The 13124-nt window shown below is 46.4% G+C and overlaps 1 protein-coding gene across 5 annotated transcripts in view; it reads right to left on the reverse strand.

Moving 5' to 3' along the window:
• CNOT10 (CCR4-NOT transcription complex subunit 10) overlaps positions 1 to 7550 on the reverse strand; it is a 70738-nt gene extending 63188 nt beyond the window's left edge. For all 5 annotated transcript variants that reach the window (XM_047099290.1, XM_047099288.1, XM_047099291.1 and 2 more), the window contains exon 1: positions 7372 to 7550. In XM_047099290.1, the coding sequence (XP_046955246.1) occupies positions 7372 to 7393 (22 nt within the window). In that variant the 5' untranslated portion in view covers positions 7394 to 7550. The remainder of the gene's footprint in view (positions 1 to 7371) is intronic.
• Between the last annotated feature and the right edge of the window lie 5574 nt (positions 7551 to 13124).

Genomic DNA, 13124 nt, shown 5'->3' on the forward strand with positions numbered 1-13124 from the left:
TGAAAGAGAGCGAAAGCGCGTGCATGAGCAGGGGAGGGGCACAGAGAGAATCCCAAGCCGACCCTGCAGGGCCAGCACAGAGCCTGACATGGGGCTCAAACTCATGAAACTGTGAGATCATGACCTGAGCTGAAATCAAGACTTGGACGTTTAACTGACTAAACCACCCAGGTGCCCTTAAGATTTTATTTTTAGGGGCGCCTGGGTGGCTCAGTCCGTTTAGCTGTCCGACTTCGGCTCAGGTCATGATCTCGCGGTTTGTGGGTTCAAGCCCCGCGTCCGGCTCTGTGTTAATAGCTCAGAGCCTGGAGCCTGCTTCGGATTCTGTGTCTCCCTCTCTCTCTGCCCCTCCTCCGCTTGTGTTCTGTCTCTCTCTCAAAAATGAATAAATGTAAAAACAAAATTTTTTTAAAAATTAAAGAAAAAAAAGATTTTATTTTTAAGTCATCTCTTTACCCAACGTGGGGCTCAAAGTCACGATCGGAGATCAAGAGTCTCATGCTCCTCTGAGTGAGCCAGCCAGGAGTCCCTCAACTTAGACGTTCTATTTGGAGTTCTAATTTTAAAGGGATGTGATGAATGTTTGATCGACTTTCCAACGTTAAACACTCTTCAGACATAAAATTTTAACTACCTTAAATATTTCATACATTCAATTTTAAGTACAGTTGACTTAAAAAGATAATTTTCTGAGAACTTAAATCTAAAAATTAAACTTATGAAAATAGTGACTGAGGTATTCTTTAATGTCCATGCAATAATATAGTTAAAATTAAAATGAAAGTTCACAAGTATAAATCAACTATTCACTCAACTATACATTTAAAATTGGAGAAGCACCTGGTTGGCTCAGTTGGTTAAGCATCCGACTCTTGGTTTTGGCTCAGGTCACGATCTCACGGTTTGTGAGATCGAGCCCCACACTGGGCTCTGTGCTGACAGCACAGAGTCTGCTTGGGATTCTGTTTCTCTCTGCCCCTCCCCTGCTTGCACTCTTTCTCTCTCAAAATAAAGTAATTAAAAAAAAAAAATTGGAATCCTAAGACCAATATATTACTCTAAATTCCTAAACATTAACAATACTTAAAAGCATGAAATGTAGGTCACTATTACATCAACTCCTTAAAACTAGTAAATGCAAAGGATGAATTTTCAAGTTTTTAACATTTAACATGCCTTTCTGGGAAGAATTATAGTTCATCCCCAGTTAATTAATACAGGAGAGCTGTACTTTACAGAATATCAGCAAATAAATGTCAGCAGTAATGGAACTAGAAAAAGTACCACCTTGCAGCCCCCCCATGATACAACTGATCACCAATGGTGGATGTTTATATTATTCTAAATTATTATCCATTAGATTACTTCTAATTATAACTGGAAAAAGATGTTCCTATCACTACGTTACCAAATTGACCAAACTTGGCATCACTAATGGTGGACAAATTGAAACTGACATCATGTACTTTATATAAAGTATACAGAATCACCTAAAAATATACAAATATGGTAAATCTAAATCTAACCAAGCCTGAGAAGTAACTTTCAGTTCACAGAAAATACAGAAGACAAGGACCAAGGACAAGGATACCAGGAAGAAACAGTCAGACAAATCCGGAATGTGGGGTATTATACAAGACAACTGACTTCGTCTCTTCAAAAGATCACTGTCATGCAACAAAACAAAACAAAACAAAACAAAACAAAACAAAACAAAACAAAACAAAAAGGGAGATACTGGGAATGAAGACACTGAAGAGACCTAAAAAATATAATGTGTGAATCTTGACTGGATCTCAGTTTGAAAAGCACAGCTGGTTTTTCTAACTGATTAGTTTCAGGTGTACAACATGTTGATTCAACTCTATATTACTTGGCACTCCCCACAATAAGTGTGGTCACTGTATTGTTGACTCTCTTCCCTGGGCTGTACTTTTCACCATTTTGACTTATTATTACCTTATAACTGATACTTTGCCAGGTAAGTACAGCTTACTTTGGGGAAGTTTAGTATATTTAAATGGTAATTTTCTAAAGTATGACAACGGTTATATAGGTGAAAGGCCTTATTTAAAAAAAGTGCATGGTGAAATATTTAGAGATGAAGTATCTATAACTATTCAACATTGGGGAGCCTGGGTGGCCCAGGTGGTTGAGCGTCCAACTTTTGATTTCAGCTCAGGTCACGAGATGGAGCCCCGCATCCGGCTCTCGCTTTCAACACTGAGCCTGCTTGGGATTCTCTCTCTCCTCTCTTCCCCTCCCCCCAACTCACGCTCTCTCTCAACATAAACTTAAAAACAAAAGAAATATTCAACATTAAGAATTTTAGCTAGATAAAGAAGAAGCAACTACGGCAAAATGTAACAATTGTTAAACTGGGTGGTGGGTATATGGATACTCATTTTTTCAATTTTTTTGGATGTTTGAAATCACTTGTAATACAAAGCTGAAAAAATACCAAATATGCAGATTCCCTACTGAACCCTGAAGAAAGCAAATGGCAGGACAGTACCACGTCATCTGCACATATATTTTATTTTTATTTTTTAATTTTAGAGAGAGAGAAAGCATGGAGCAGGGTAGAGAAGCAGAGGGAGAAAAGAGAAAATCTTAACCCATACCCTGGGATCATGACCTGAGCCCAAATCAAGAGTCGGATGTTCAAATGACTGAGCCATATATATTTTTAAGTCAGTGTGAGCTTGGGTAGGTGTAGAAAAGTCTGGAAGAACACACAAACTCAGTATTGGCTACCTGGAGACAGGAATTGGGTAGGGGCAATAGAGGACTTAATAGTTTTTTTACCGGGGCGCCTGGGTGGCTCGGTCAGTTGAGCGTCCGACTTCGGCTCAGGTCACGATCTCGCGGTCCGTGAGTTCGAGCCCCGCGTCGGGCTCTGTGCTGACCGCTCGGATCCTGGAGCCTGTTTCGGATCCTGTGTCTCCCTCTCTCTCTGACCCTCCCCCGTTCATGCTCTGTCTCTCTCTGTCTCAAAAGTAAATAAACGTTAAAAAAAAAAATTAAAAAAAAATAGTTTACCTTATACATTTAATAATAATAATAATAATCAGTTTTGGGTGTCTTTAATAAAATAAAAATAGCCTTGGCTTAAAATCTTCCCATTTGTTTGTTCTTCTTATCATTTTTAGGGCCATCCTGGCTTAAAATTTTAAAGCTATCTTTGAAAGCTGATTTCATATTACCCATCAGGTCAGGCTCTATCTTTCCCTTATTCATAATATTATCAACCTTTTTCTACGAAGCCTACTACAGCCATGCCCACAGTCCAAATTCTCAGATAAATTCAAATCTAGGATTTTGTGTCCTAACTCCAGCCACCTTCTCCTCTCAGATGACCATAAAAATCAAAGTCAAATAAATCACCCTAAAACACTGTTGGTACTTCCTTAGTAAAAAATGAAACCAGTTTCACACCACTTTTATATGTTATACAGGGACACGGACCTCGTGAGCCCCCCACTGCCCCCTTGAACCTTTGTCTTTGGTTGGTCTCCATCCGTCCTCCCTCTACAATTTGGTCTCATACAAATCAGGGTGGGAGAACTGCTGGCCGATCAGCCACTGAGAAGCCATACAATCCAGAAGCACGGGTAAATCTGTCTCCCGTGGAATGAGTCTTTACCAACTAGAAACAGGAAACAGGAGGAGGCTGGACCGCTAAGTTATCCCTTTTTTCTCTCTCATATGGACTGTCCTGAAGTGCAGTGTCTCCTGCAGCCCTTTCAGAAAAACCCCACGTGCAAGCGGCCTGCTCTCTCCCAGCTCAGGGAGGAACAAGAGCCAAGTATGTAACATACCGCACCTCCCTCGGCCTGGCCTTCTCCTCTCTCACCTCCACTACTCTGCGTTTGCGCCTTCCAAACCGAGAGCACTTGACTTGGGTTCTGCTTCTCAAAGGATGTGAGCTAAAACAAACACCTGACCTCAGGTGAGGCACACAAGCAACGACCCTGTGAGTAAATAAACTAAAACGCTATTAAAAGTTAGAGGGCGCCTGGCTGGCACAGTGGGTGGAACACGCGACTCTGATCTCAGGGTTGTAAGTTCGAGGCCCACATTGGGTGCAGAGCCTACTTAGAAACGAAACCTCACGGGCGCCTGGGTGGCTCAGTCGGTTAAGCATCGGACTTCGGCTCAGGTCAGGATCTCGCGGTCCGTGGGTTCGAGACCTGCGTTGGGCTCTTGCGCTGACAGCTCAGAGCCTGGAGCCTGATTCAGATTCTCTCTCTCTCTCTCTCTCTCTCTCTCTCTGCCCCTCCCCTACTTGTTTTCTATCTCATCTCTCAAAAATAAACAAACGTAAAAAAAATTTTTTAATAAAATGTTAAAAAAAATACATGAGTAAGTTGGAAAACTGTGAGGACCCCCATTTTGCAAATGAGAAACTGAGGTTCAACTAAGACCCTTGCATAAAGAGTAAGCCTTTCTGCTTACCAACTATACCCAATCAGTCACAAAATGTTACCTCTAAGAGAGTGATTCCTTTTCTAACCAATCCATTCTTTTTTTTTTTTTTTTAATTTTTTTTTTTCAACGTTTATTTATTTTTGGGACAGAGAGAGACAGAGCATGAACGGGGGAGGGGCAGAGAGAGAGGGAGACACAGAATCGGAAACAGGCTCCAGGCTCTGAGCCATCAGCCCAGAGCCCGACGCGGGGCTCGAACTCCCGGACCGCGAGATCGTGACCTGGCTGAAGTCGGACGCTTAACCGACTGCGCCACCCAGGCGCCCCTAACCAATCCATTCTTAACAGGGTCCTTGCTCTCAGTTATCCTTGGTCCTCTTACCACCTTTTCTTCACAATATTCATCACAACTTAAACTCACAAGTATTTTTTTAGTTTACATGTTTGTCTTTCATACCATAAGCTCCATGATTACAGAGATTATGTCAGTGCCTGGCAAGGCAGGCCATGGGTAAATATTTACTGAATAAATTACTATAGCACTAGCCGCTTTTAGCTAGTCTTTGGGCTTCCGGTCTCGTTTCACTTAAACCTCCCCCTTCCCACGCTGTGATCAGGTCACTTTCTTACATGCTTTCATGGGTCTCTTTTCTTACCCTCCGTGACAAGGGCCCTGAGCTCAGGAGCTCAGAGATGAAGCAGCATGTAAGCTAGACCATGAGGGGCACCCGGGTGGTTCAGCCGGTTAAGCGTCTGACTCTCGATCTTGGCTCAGGTCCTGGTCTCATGGTTGGTGACTTTGAGCCCCACATCTCATTAGGCTCTGTGCTGACAGTGTGGAGCCTGCTTGGGATTCTCTCACCCCCTGCCCCCCTCCACCCTTCCCCTGCTCGGCCCTCTCTCTCTCTCTCTCAAAATAAATCAACTTTTAAAAAACGTTACTAATAAAAAAAAAAAAAAAAGCCTTTGAATGAGGAGCGTGTTTACCAAAGAGAAAAGAAAATCGAAGGCACTACCACTCAGCAGCTCAGAAGAACAGTATGTCCAAGAGTCGTTTCTGGGGTGAAGAGGTAGGTGTGCGGATACGGAAACGTCTGCTGGAAACACATGGTGAAGTTTCACGAATGACATGTAGGAAAGAGGATGTGATGCACACGAGACGGCATAAGCTTAGAAGGTGTACAGGCATCGGAATGCTTTGCTGCAATTAGGGTCTCAGACATGAAAAGACAATAGTGAGAAGAGCAGACCGGACACGAAGAGACAGGGACGGCAGTCAGAAGGCGGCCTCGCGCGAGGGAGACATTAGCAGATAAAGGCTAGAATCACAGCAGGTGAAGCGGGGACGGAGAGGAGGCGGCCAGATTCAAGGAGACCACACTGAACACTCAGCTGGATACCAACGTAACGTCATCTAGGTGAGACGTTTCCTACGACGTGGCTACGTAACGTCATCTAGGTGAGACGTTTCCTACCACGTGGCTACAAAGCTTCAACCAAAGACACGGCCCCGAATCACCGTGGGCCTCGTTCCTCCACTACCTGCGTTACGCCGCCACGTTACGCGTCGCACACGTTACCAGATGGGAGTCCCACCCGGCGGCGCTGTCCTTACGGACTAAACAGGACACGTCGGAGGCACGGAGCGAGTCATATCCGTTTCTTCAACATCCAACACGGTGCCTGGGGCCCAATCTTCGTGAGTGAATGAAGGGACAGGTATGAGAATACTTCACGGCAGGACTTGGAAACCGGACAGGCCTTAGGCCTTTTTTAAAAAGCTCATTCCAAGCAAGCGCAAGGATATGGCCAAGTAGGAACCGTAAACCCGGGACGAAGAGACGCTGCCTTCAGTTAAGGACGGAAGATGTCAGACAGCTTGGTCCGGCCCTGGACAAGCCACGCTGATTTCCCGCCTGGAACATTCTCGCTATCCAGCCTGCCCCATTCCATACGGTCACTCTGTCATTTCATGGGAGTTTCTGCTCAGATACCACCCCCACCAGAAGCCTCCTGGGACCAGCCTACCTAAAATTCTACAGCACACTCTATTATCCTCAATTTGTAAACTTTTTCTCTATGGTTTTCCTTCTCAGCAGACTGCTGCAGAGATCTTTTAACAAATTTCCGATGGTAGGACTGGCTCACTTTCGTTTCAAATCTAGTCCGACCATCAGTCATTGAGATCAAAACCTTCAGAATATTGAGATGGGCTTTTTACAGTGAAATCTTTAGAAAAGACAAAGTGTTGACCACTTCTAAGACCTGCGAGTGAAGTTCTTCCAATGAACCTGGATGCCACAGAGAACATTCACTTCTTACAGGAAACATACGGCAGACCCTCCCAGAGGCAGGCAGGAAAGAATTTTATACACCTTAACGGAGAAGACTCTAGGAATGGGGTACTAATCCATAAAGAAATCAGTCGAAATTAAATGAGCTAACCTTGAGAAACTAGGGGAAAATGGGTCCTAAGCGCAAGGTATCAGCACGGAACGAAGAGAGACACTTCAGTTTTAGGACTATTTAAATAGTTTTCACAAAGCTAACTTCATAGGACATCGCTGACCAGAGGCAGGCTCACGTGGGCGAAATAGCCCAGGTGAGCCCTATCCTGAGCCAGGGGACATAAGGCACCCGGGTGCTGCGGGGTGATCCGCCTTCCCCCCCTGGAAAACCGAAAAGCCCGTGAAGTGGCTACACAAATGTAAGTCCGATATTCCGGCGAGCGGGGCAAAGGCGGTCGGTGGCGGCTTCATACTGCACTTACGTAAAAAAAACTACCGGCCATGGGGCCCAAAGACTCACGTTAGGGGCGGCCGAGGGAGAGGACGGGGGAGAGGAACGCACACCCAAATTAAAGTCACCCTCGGGTCCCCACCCCCTAGTCCCCACCTACTCAGCGCCAGGGTCCGCCCGCCCCGGGCGTGGGCGCCTCACCTGCAGGCTTGTCTGCAGCCATCTTCCCACTCCAGCTTGGGTTCTTCCCCGCGGGTGGCGTGGCCTCGACTCCAGCTGCCGAGCGGGCCGCGGTCCTGGGCCTCGGAGAACGTCTCTGTGCCCACCGCGGCTCCGGGCCCCTGAGTTCCGGCCTGGGGAGTGGGTAGACGGCGGGCTGAGGAAGTGACGAAGGCTAGTTCGCGTCGTCTAGCAACAGGAGACAGCGTCTCCAGCCGGCCTCCCGCCACACTCGGCTTCCGCTCCGCGACATCCCCAGACACGCCACTTCCGGGGGCCGCCGCCCGTGTGGGAACGGCGGCCAGCCCCGCCCCACGCTGGCGTCGTCCTGCGCGCTCCGCCCCCGGCGGCCAGTGCGTGTGCGTGCGCGCGCGCCCGGCCGGAAGTGCGCTCGCGCGGAGTTGTGGGCGCGTGGTGGGTTTGCCGGTTGGGATCGTGGGGTGAGTGCCTCTTGCTTATCGTGATTAAAATACCTTGGCGTCGGGGCTCTCGTCCCTCCCGCAGTTTACGTAAAATAGCACTAGTAACACCTGTCATCTGTGCGCTAAGCATTGCCCCTTGCACTTGGCCTGTAAGCTCTCTGATTTCTCACAGAAACTTTCTTCTGTGAGAAGGCACTGTTGCAGTTGCCGTTTGAAAAGAAAACATTTTAGAATAGTTTTAGCTTTACAGAAGATTGCCACGGCGATGCATAGAGTTCCTGTATACTCCTGACCTAGAGTCCCCTGTTGTGAGCCTCTTAAATTTTGACTGAGTTACCGTGGTACGTCTGTCACATCTAAGAAACCACCTTGACTGGTACATGACTATATGAATTTCACCAGTTTTCCCCGATGTCTCTTTTCCGTTCCAGTATCCTGTCAAAAGACACGACATTACACATAGTCATTATGTCTTCTTAGGCTGTGCTTGGCTGATAGTTTCTCAGGTTTTTCTTGTTCTTGACAATCTTGACAGCTTTAAGGAGTACTGGTCAGGATTTTTGAAGAATGCTCTTTGATTTGGGTTTCCCAATATTTTGTTCATGGTTATGAAGCTGGCACCCAGACCTCCAACGTGTCAATTCAAAACGTTAATGGTCATACTGATGAAGTTTTGGGGCGATGGTGGGGTCTGGAGCCGATGGCCAAGAAAGTCCTTGAAGACGTCTTTGGTGCAAAAGTGATTTTATTAAAACATGGGGAGAGGACCCGTGGGCAGAAAGAGCTGCCCTGGGGTTGTGACGGGTGACCGATTATATATCCTCAGGTAGGGAGGGGGTTAGGGGTAGGTTAAGACTCTAAGGAATTTCGGAAGCAAGGTTTCCAGGACCTTGAGAGGCTAGGTGCTGTTGGGAAAACACCATTTATTACCGTTCAGTAAAACCTCAGTCATGAGACCCAGATATGCATGTGTATATCAGGGGGCCATAAGCTTAGAATATGATTGCCAGCTTATATCTTGGGGGTGTTAAGATAAAGGAAGTCTCCAAAGGAATTTTTGCAACATTAAAGTAGACTTACAGGTTCCGGGGGGTCAGGACCGATGCTAAGCCAAGATTCCCTTTTGTCTCTAGCAAAGTGACGTCTGAGCTCCTAGGGGGAGGCCACTCTGCCTATTTCAAGCACTTGTCAATGGGCTGTAGGCAGTAAGGGGATTTAAAATTTCGTTTGCCTTAGTTTCCCACGTTACCATGGCCAGCACTTAAACCCCTTTCCTTTGTTCTTGGGTAGCCAGGAGTGTCCAAGAAATAGCACACATATTCTACCTGGGGGCCCGGGGGTGCTGTTAGCCTGTACTTTGCCCTCAGTTCGTCTTACGCTCCCTCATCAATGTGTACCCAGGCACGGCCGGGCCAACCAAGGAACACATAGGCTTCGGCTCCAGGGGTGTGAATGCCTGCTTTATCATTCAAAGCAATTTGTGGGACAAGTAGTTAATCCGCACTACGCTACAGATAGATACAATTACCAAATGTACCAGTGAAACCTTAAACATGGAGAATCAAGGCATTTTTTAGATTCCAAGTCTCTTGACATGGAAAAGACCTCCAGGAGACCAGATAAAGCGGCACCAGGACACCTGCTAGTATGACTTTACGGGCCTCCGATCAATGGGGTCTGCCATTTCAGGATACCCCTGCCCCTGTTAGCTAGGACCCAACAGAGGAGTTACTCAGATCAGAGTGTTCAAAGCTCTCAGCAGAAGGGAGGAGGGGAAGGGACAAAAATAGGGAAGGAATGTGTTTCGTCTTGCAGAACCAGGAATTCCAGCCAAGGAGACTGCCCAGCTAGGTGTTTCACCTGATAGCCCCTTAGGTGAGCTAGTTTGAGCTGGACTGGAGCTGAGGATCTTACACAGAAGCCCCCCCCCTGCATTGTCTTTTTTTTTTTTAAGATTTTATTTTGAAGTAATTTCTACATCCCACATGGGGCTCAAACTCACAACCCCCAGATCAAGAGTCACATGCTCTACCGATTGAGCCGGCCAGGCACCCCATTTTTTATTCATTATTATTTGTGCCCCCCTGAATTGTTTTGAAGTTACTTTTAGCTCATTATAATACTAAGATCTCCTCCTATAGGTGGGGTTTTCTGCCATTTTTTGAGCATCCCGATATGCACCAGCCCGTTAGCATGTTAGGCATGCACAGTTGGGGCAAAGAGCCTGAGAGAATATGTGTAAGTTCTTTAATGTATATGCAGGCTCCCTGCCCTGCCCCCTGAAAGCCTGAAGAAAAACATCCTGTGCTAATCCCACGGGAAGACAGTGCTTTGAGAACTATCGGTCTCCTTCCATGTAACAAGTGATAAAAAGTTCTTTGCCTTCAGCACTTCTTTGGGTGGTATTCAAGTTGATGCACCCCAAGGGCGGCACCCCTTGAGTTCAGCTACAGCTAGACTAAAATTATGGGGTTTTAGGTGGAAAACCACAGAGGTGACGTGCTGTTCTCGTGTCAAATGGAGAGAGCATCCTAGCAAAATGACGATGTTAACCTTGATCACCTGGCTCGGGGTGTCTGCCAGGCTTCTCTGCTGTAAAGTTACCCCCACACTTTACTCTTGGGAAGCGAGTCATTACGTGCAGTTCGACACTCCGGTGGGGAGTGGAGGACAGTTTAGAACGTCCTACCTCCTGCAGTAAGGCGTGTATGTAGATAGATTACCTTCTCTGAGGGAGATCTGTCTCTTCTCCCACATTCAGTTACTTATTCAGTCATAAACTTTATCATCATGGACTCATGAATATTTATTTTCTATTGTGTTTACGATTCAATATTATGCTATTTTGTTGCTGAAATTGTTTCAGCTTTCTTATTAAAAAAAATTTTTTTTAACGTCTATTTTTTGAGAGATTGACAGAGTGTGAGCAGGGGAGGGGCAGAGAGAGAGGAAGACACAGAATCTGAAGCAGGCTCCAGGCTCTGAGCTGTCAGCACAGAGCCCGACGTGGGGCTCGAACCCACAACACCGAGATCAAAAGTCACATGTTCTTCCAACTCAGCCAGCCAGGCGCCCTTCTTTATATTGTTAATTATAAAAGTCATATTTTATCATATATATAATTTGCAAGTATCTTCTCCCATCTATGACTTGTCTTTTTCTTGATTGAGTCCTTTGAAGCAGAAAAGTTTTTAACTTTGATGAAGTCCAATTTATCTATTTTTTCTTTTGTCAACTCTGCTTTTTGTATCATATCTAATAAACCAGGTCATGAAGATTTATTCTTGCTTTCCCTAAGAATTTTATAATTTTTTAACTCTTTTTAAATTTTATTATTTTTTTAATGTTTATTTTTGAGAGAGAGAGAGTGAGCAGCGGAGGGGCGGGGTGGGGGAAGGATAGAGGACCCAAAGCAGGCTCCATACTGAGCAGAGAGCCGAATGCTGGGCTTGAACTCCTAAACGGTGAGATCATGACCTGAGCGAAAGTCAGACACGTCACTTAACCAAATGAGCCACCCAGGTGCCCCTCTTTTTTTTTAAATACATATTTTTTAATGTTTACTTATTTCTGAGAGAGAGAGACAGACAGAGTGCAAGCAGGGGAGGGGCAGAAAGAGAGGGAGACACAGAATCCAAAGCAGGATCCAGGCTCTGAGCTGTCGGCACAGAGCCCGACGCGGGGCTCAAACCCATAAACTGTGAGATCATGACCTGAGCTGAAGTTGGACGCTTAACCGACTGAGCCCCCCAGGTGCCCCTAAATGTGTTTTTTTTTATGATGCTTGTTTGTTTATGGGGTGGGGAGAGACTGAGACTGGGAGAGGCGCAGAGAGAGGGAGAGAGAGAGTCTCAAGCAGGCTCCGTGCTTGGTGCAGAGCCCAATGCACGACTTGATCCCACATCTTCGAGATCATGACCTGAGCCCAAATCAAGAGTCGGATGCTTAACTGACTGAGCCACTGGGCTCCTCTTGGCTCTTTTTTAAAAAAATCGTTTTAGGGGCGCCTGGGTGGCGCAGTCGGTTAAGCGTCCGACTTCAGCCAGGTCACGATCTCGCGGTCCGTGAGTTCGAGCCCCGCGTCGGGCTCTGGGCTGATGGCTCCGAGCCTGGAGCCTGTTTCCGATTCTGTGTCTCCCTCTCTCTCTGCCCCTCCCCTGCTCATGCTCTGTCTCTCTCTGTCCCAAAAATAAATAAACATTGAAAAAAAATTAAAAAAAAATAAAAAAATCGTTTTAGGGGCGCCTGGGTGGCTCAGTTGGTTGAGCATCCGACTTCGGCTCAGGTCACGATCTCAGGGTCCGTGAGTTCGAGCCCCGCATCGGGCTCTGGGCTGATGGCTCAGAGCCTGGAGCCTGCTTCCAGTCCTGTGTGTGTCTCTCTCTCTCTGCCCCTCCCCTGTTCATGCTCTGTCTCTCTCTGTCTCAAAAATAAATAAAAAACGTTAAAAAAATTTTTTTAAATCGTTTTAGCTCTTACATTTAGGTATTTGACGCATTTTGAATTAATTTTTATACATCATGCCAGCTAGGGGGCCAACTTCATCCTTTTGCATGTGGATATACAAGTTGTTCTTTTAAACTGCTACATTTGGGGTGCTTGTCATATAGCAATAAATAACTGCAAACCATCTCCGATTCTTCATCCCCCATCTCGTTCAACCAACCAACCAACCAACCAACCAACCAGCCAAGTCCGTGGATTTTACCTCCTCCATTTGAATGATCCTTCCATTCTCACTGCCACTCTCCCAGGTCATTATCACCTCTGACTGAGACAGGAGCCACAGCAGCCTTCTCATCCGGTCTCTCCACTTCTAGAATGCCTTCGTTTAGCCAGAGATAGGTTTCTTGTTTTTTTTTTTTCAACGTTTATTTATTTTTGGGACAGAGAGAGACAGAGCATGAACGGGCGAGGGGCAGAGAGAGAGGGAGACACAGAATCGGAAACAGGCTCCAGGCTCGGAGCCATCAGCCCAGAGCCCGACGCGGGGCTCGAACTCACGGACCGCGAGATCGTGACCTGGCTGAAGTCGGACGCTTAACCGACTGCGCCGCCCAGGCGCCCCCCAGAGATAGGTTTTTAATGCTAATCTGATCATGTCCACTTCCGTTTAAGACACTTCACTGCTCTTAGCACCAAGTCCAAACTGAAAATGGGTTAAGACCCTTCATGACCTGCCTATAATCCCTTTCAGCTTCCACCCCATCCACACCCTCCCTTTCAGCCAGTACCCATTTCCTTCCCTGAAAACACGGGCATCATCTCTCCTCAAGAAGACGTTCCTGACTACCCAAGGCTGTGCTAGTAATT

Source organism: Lynx rufus, unplaced genomic scaffold (genome assembly GCF_022079265.1).
Source record: "Lynx rufus isolate CCGP_SWC_20201006 ecotype Redwood Valley unplaced genomic scaffold, mLynRuf1.p SCAF_5, whole genome shotgun sequence".
Lineage (NCBI taxonomy): Eukaryota > Metazoa > Chordata > Mammalia > Carnivora > Felidae > Lynx > Lynx rufus.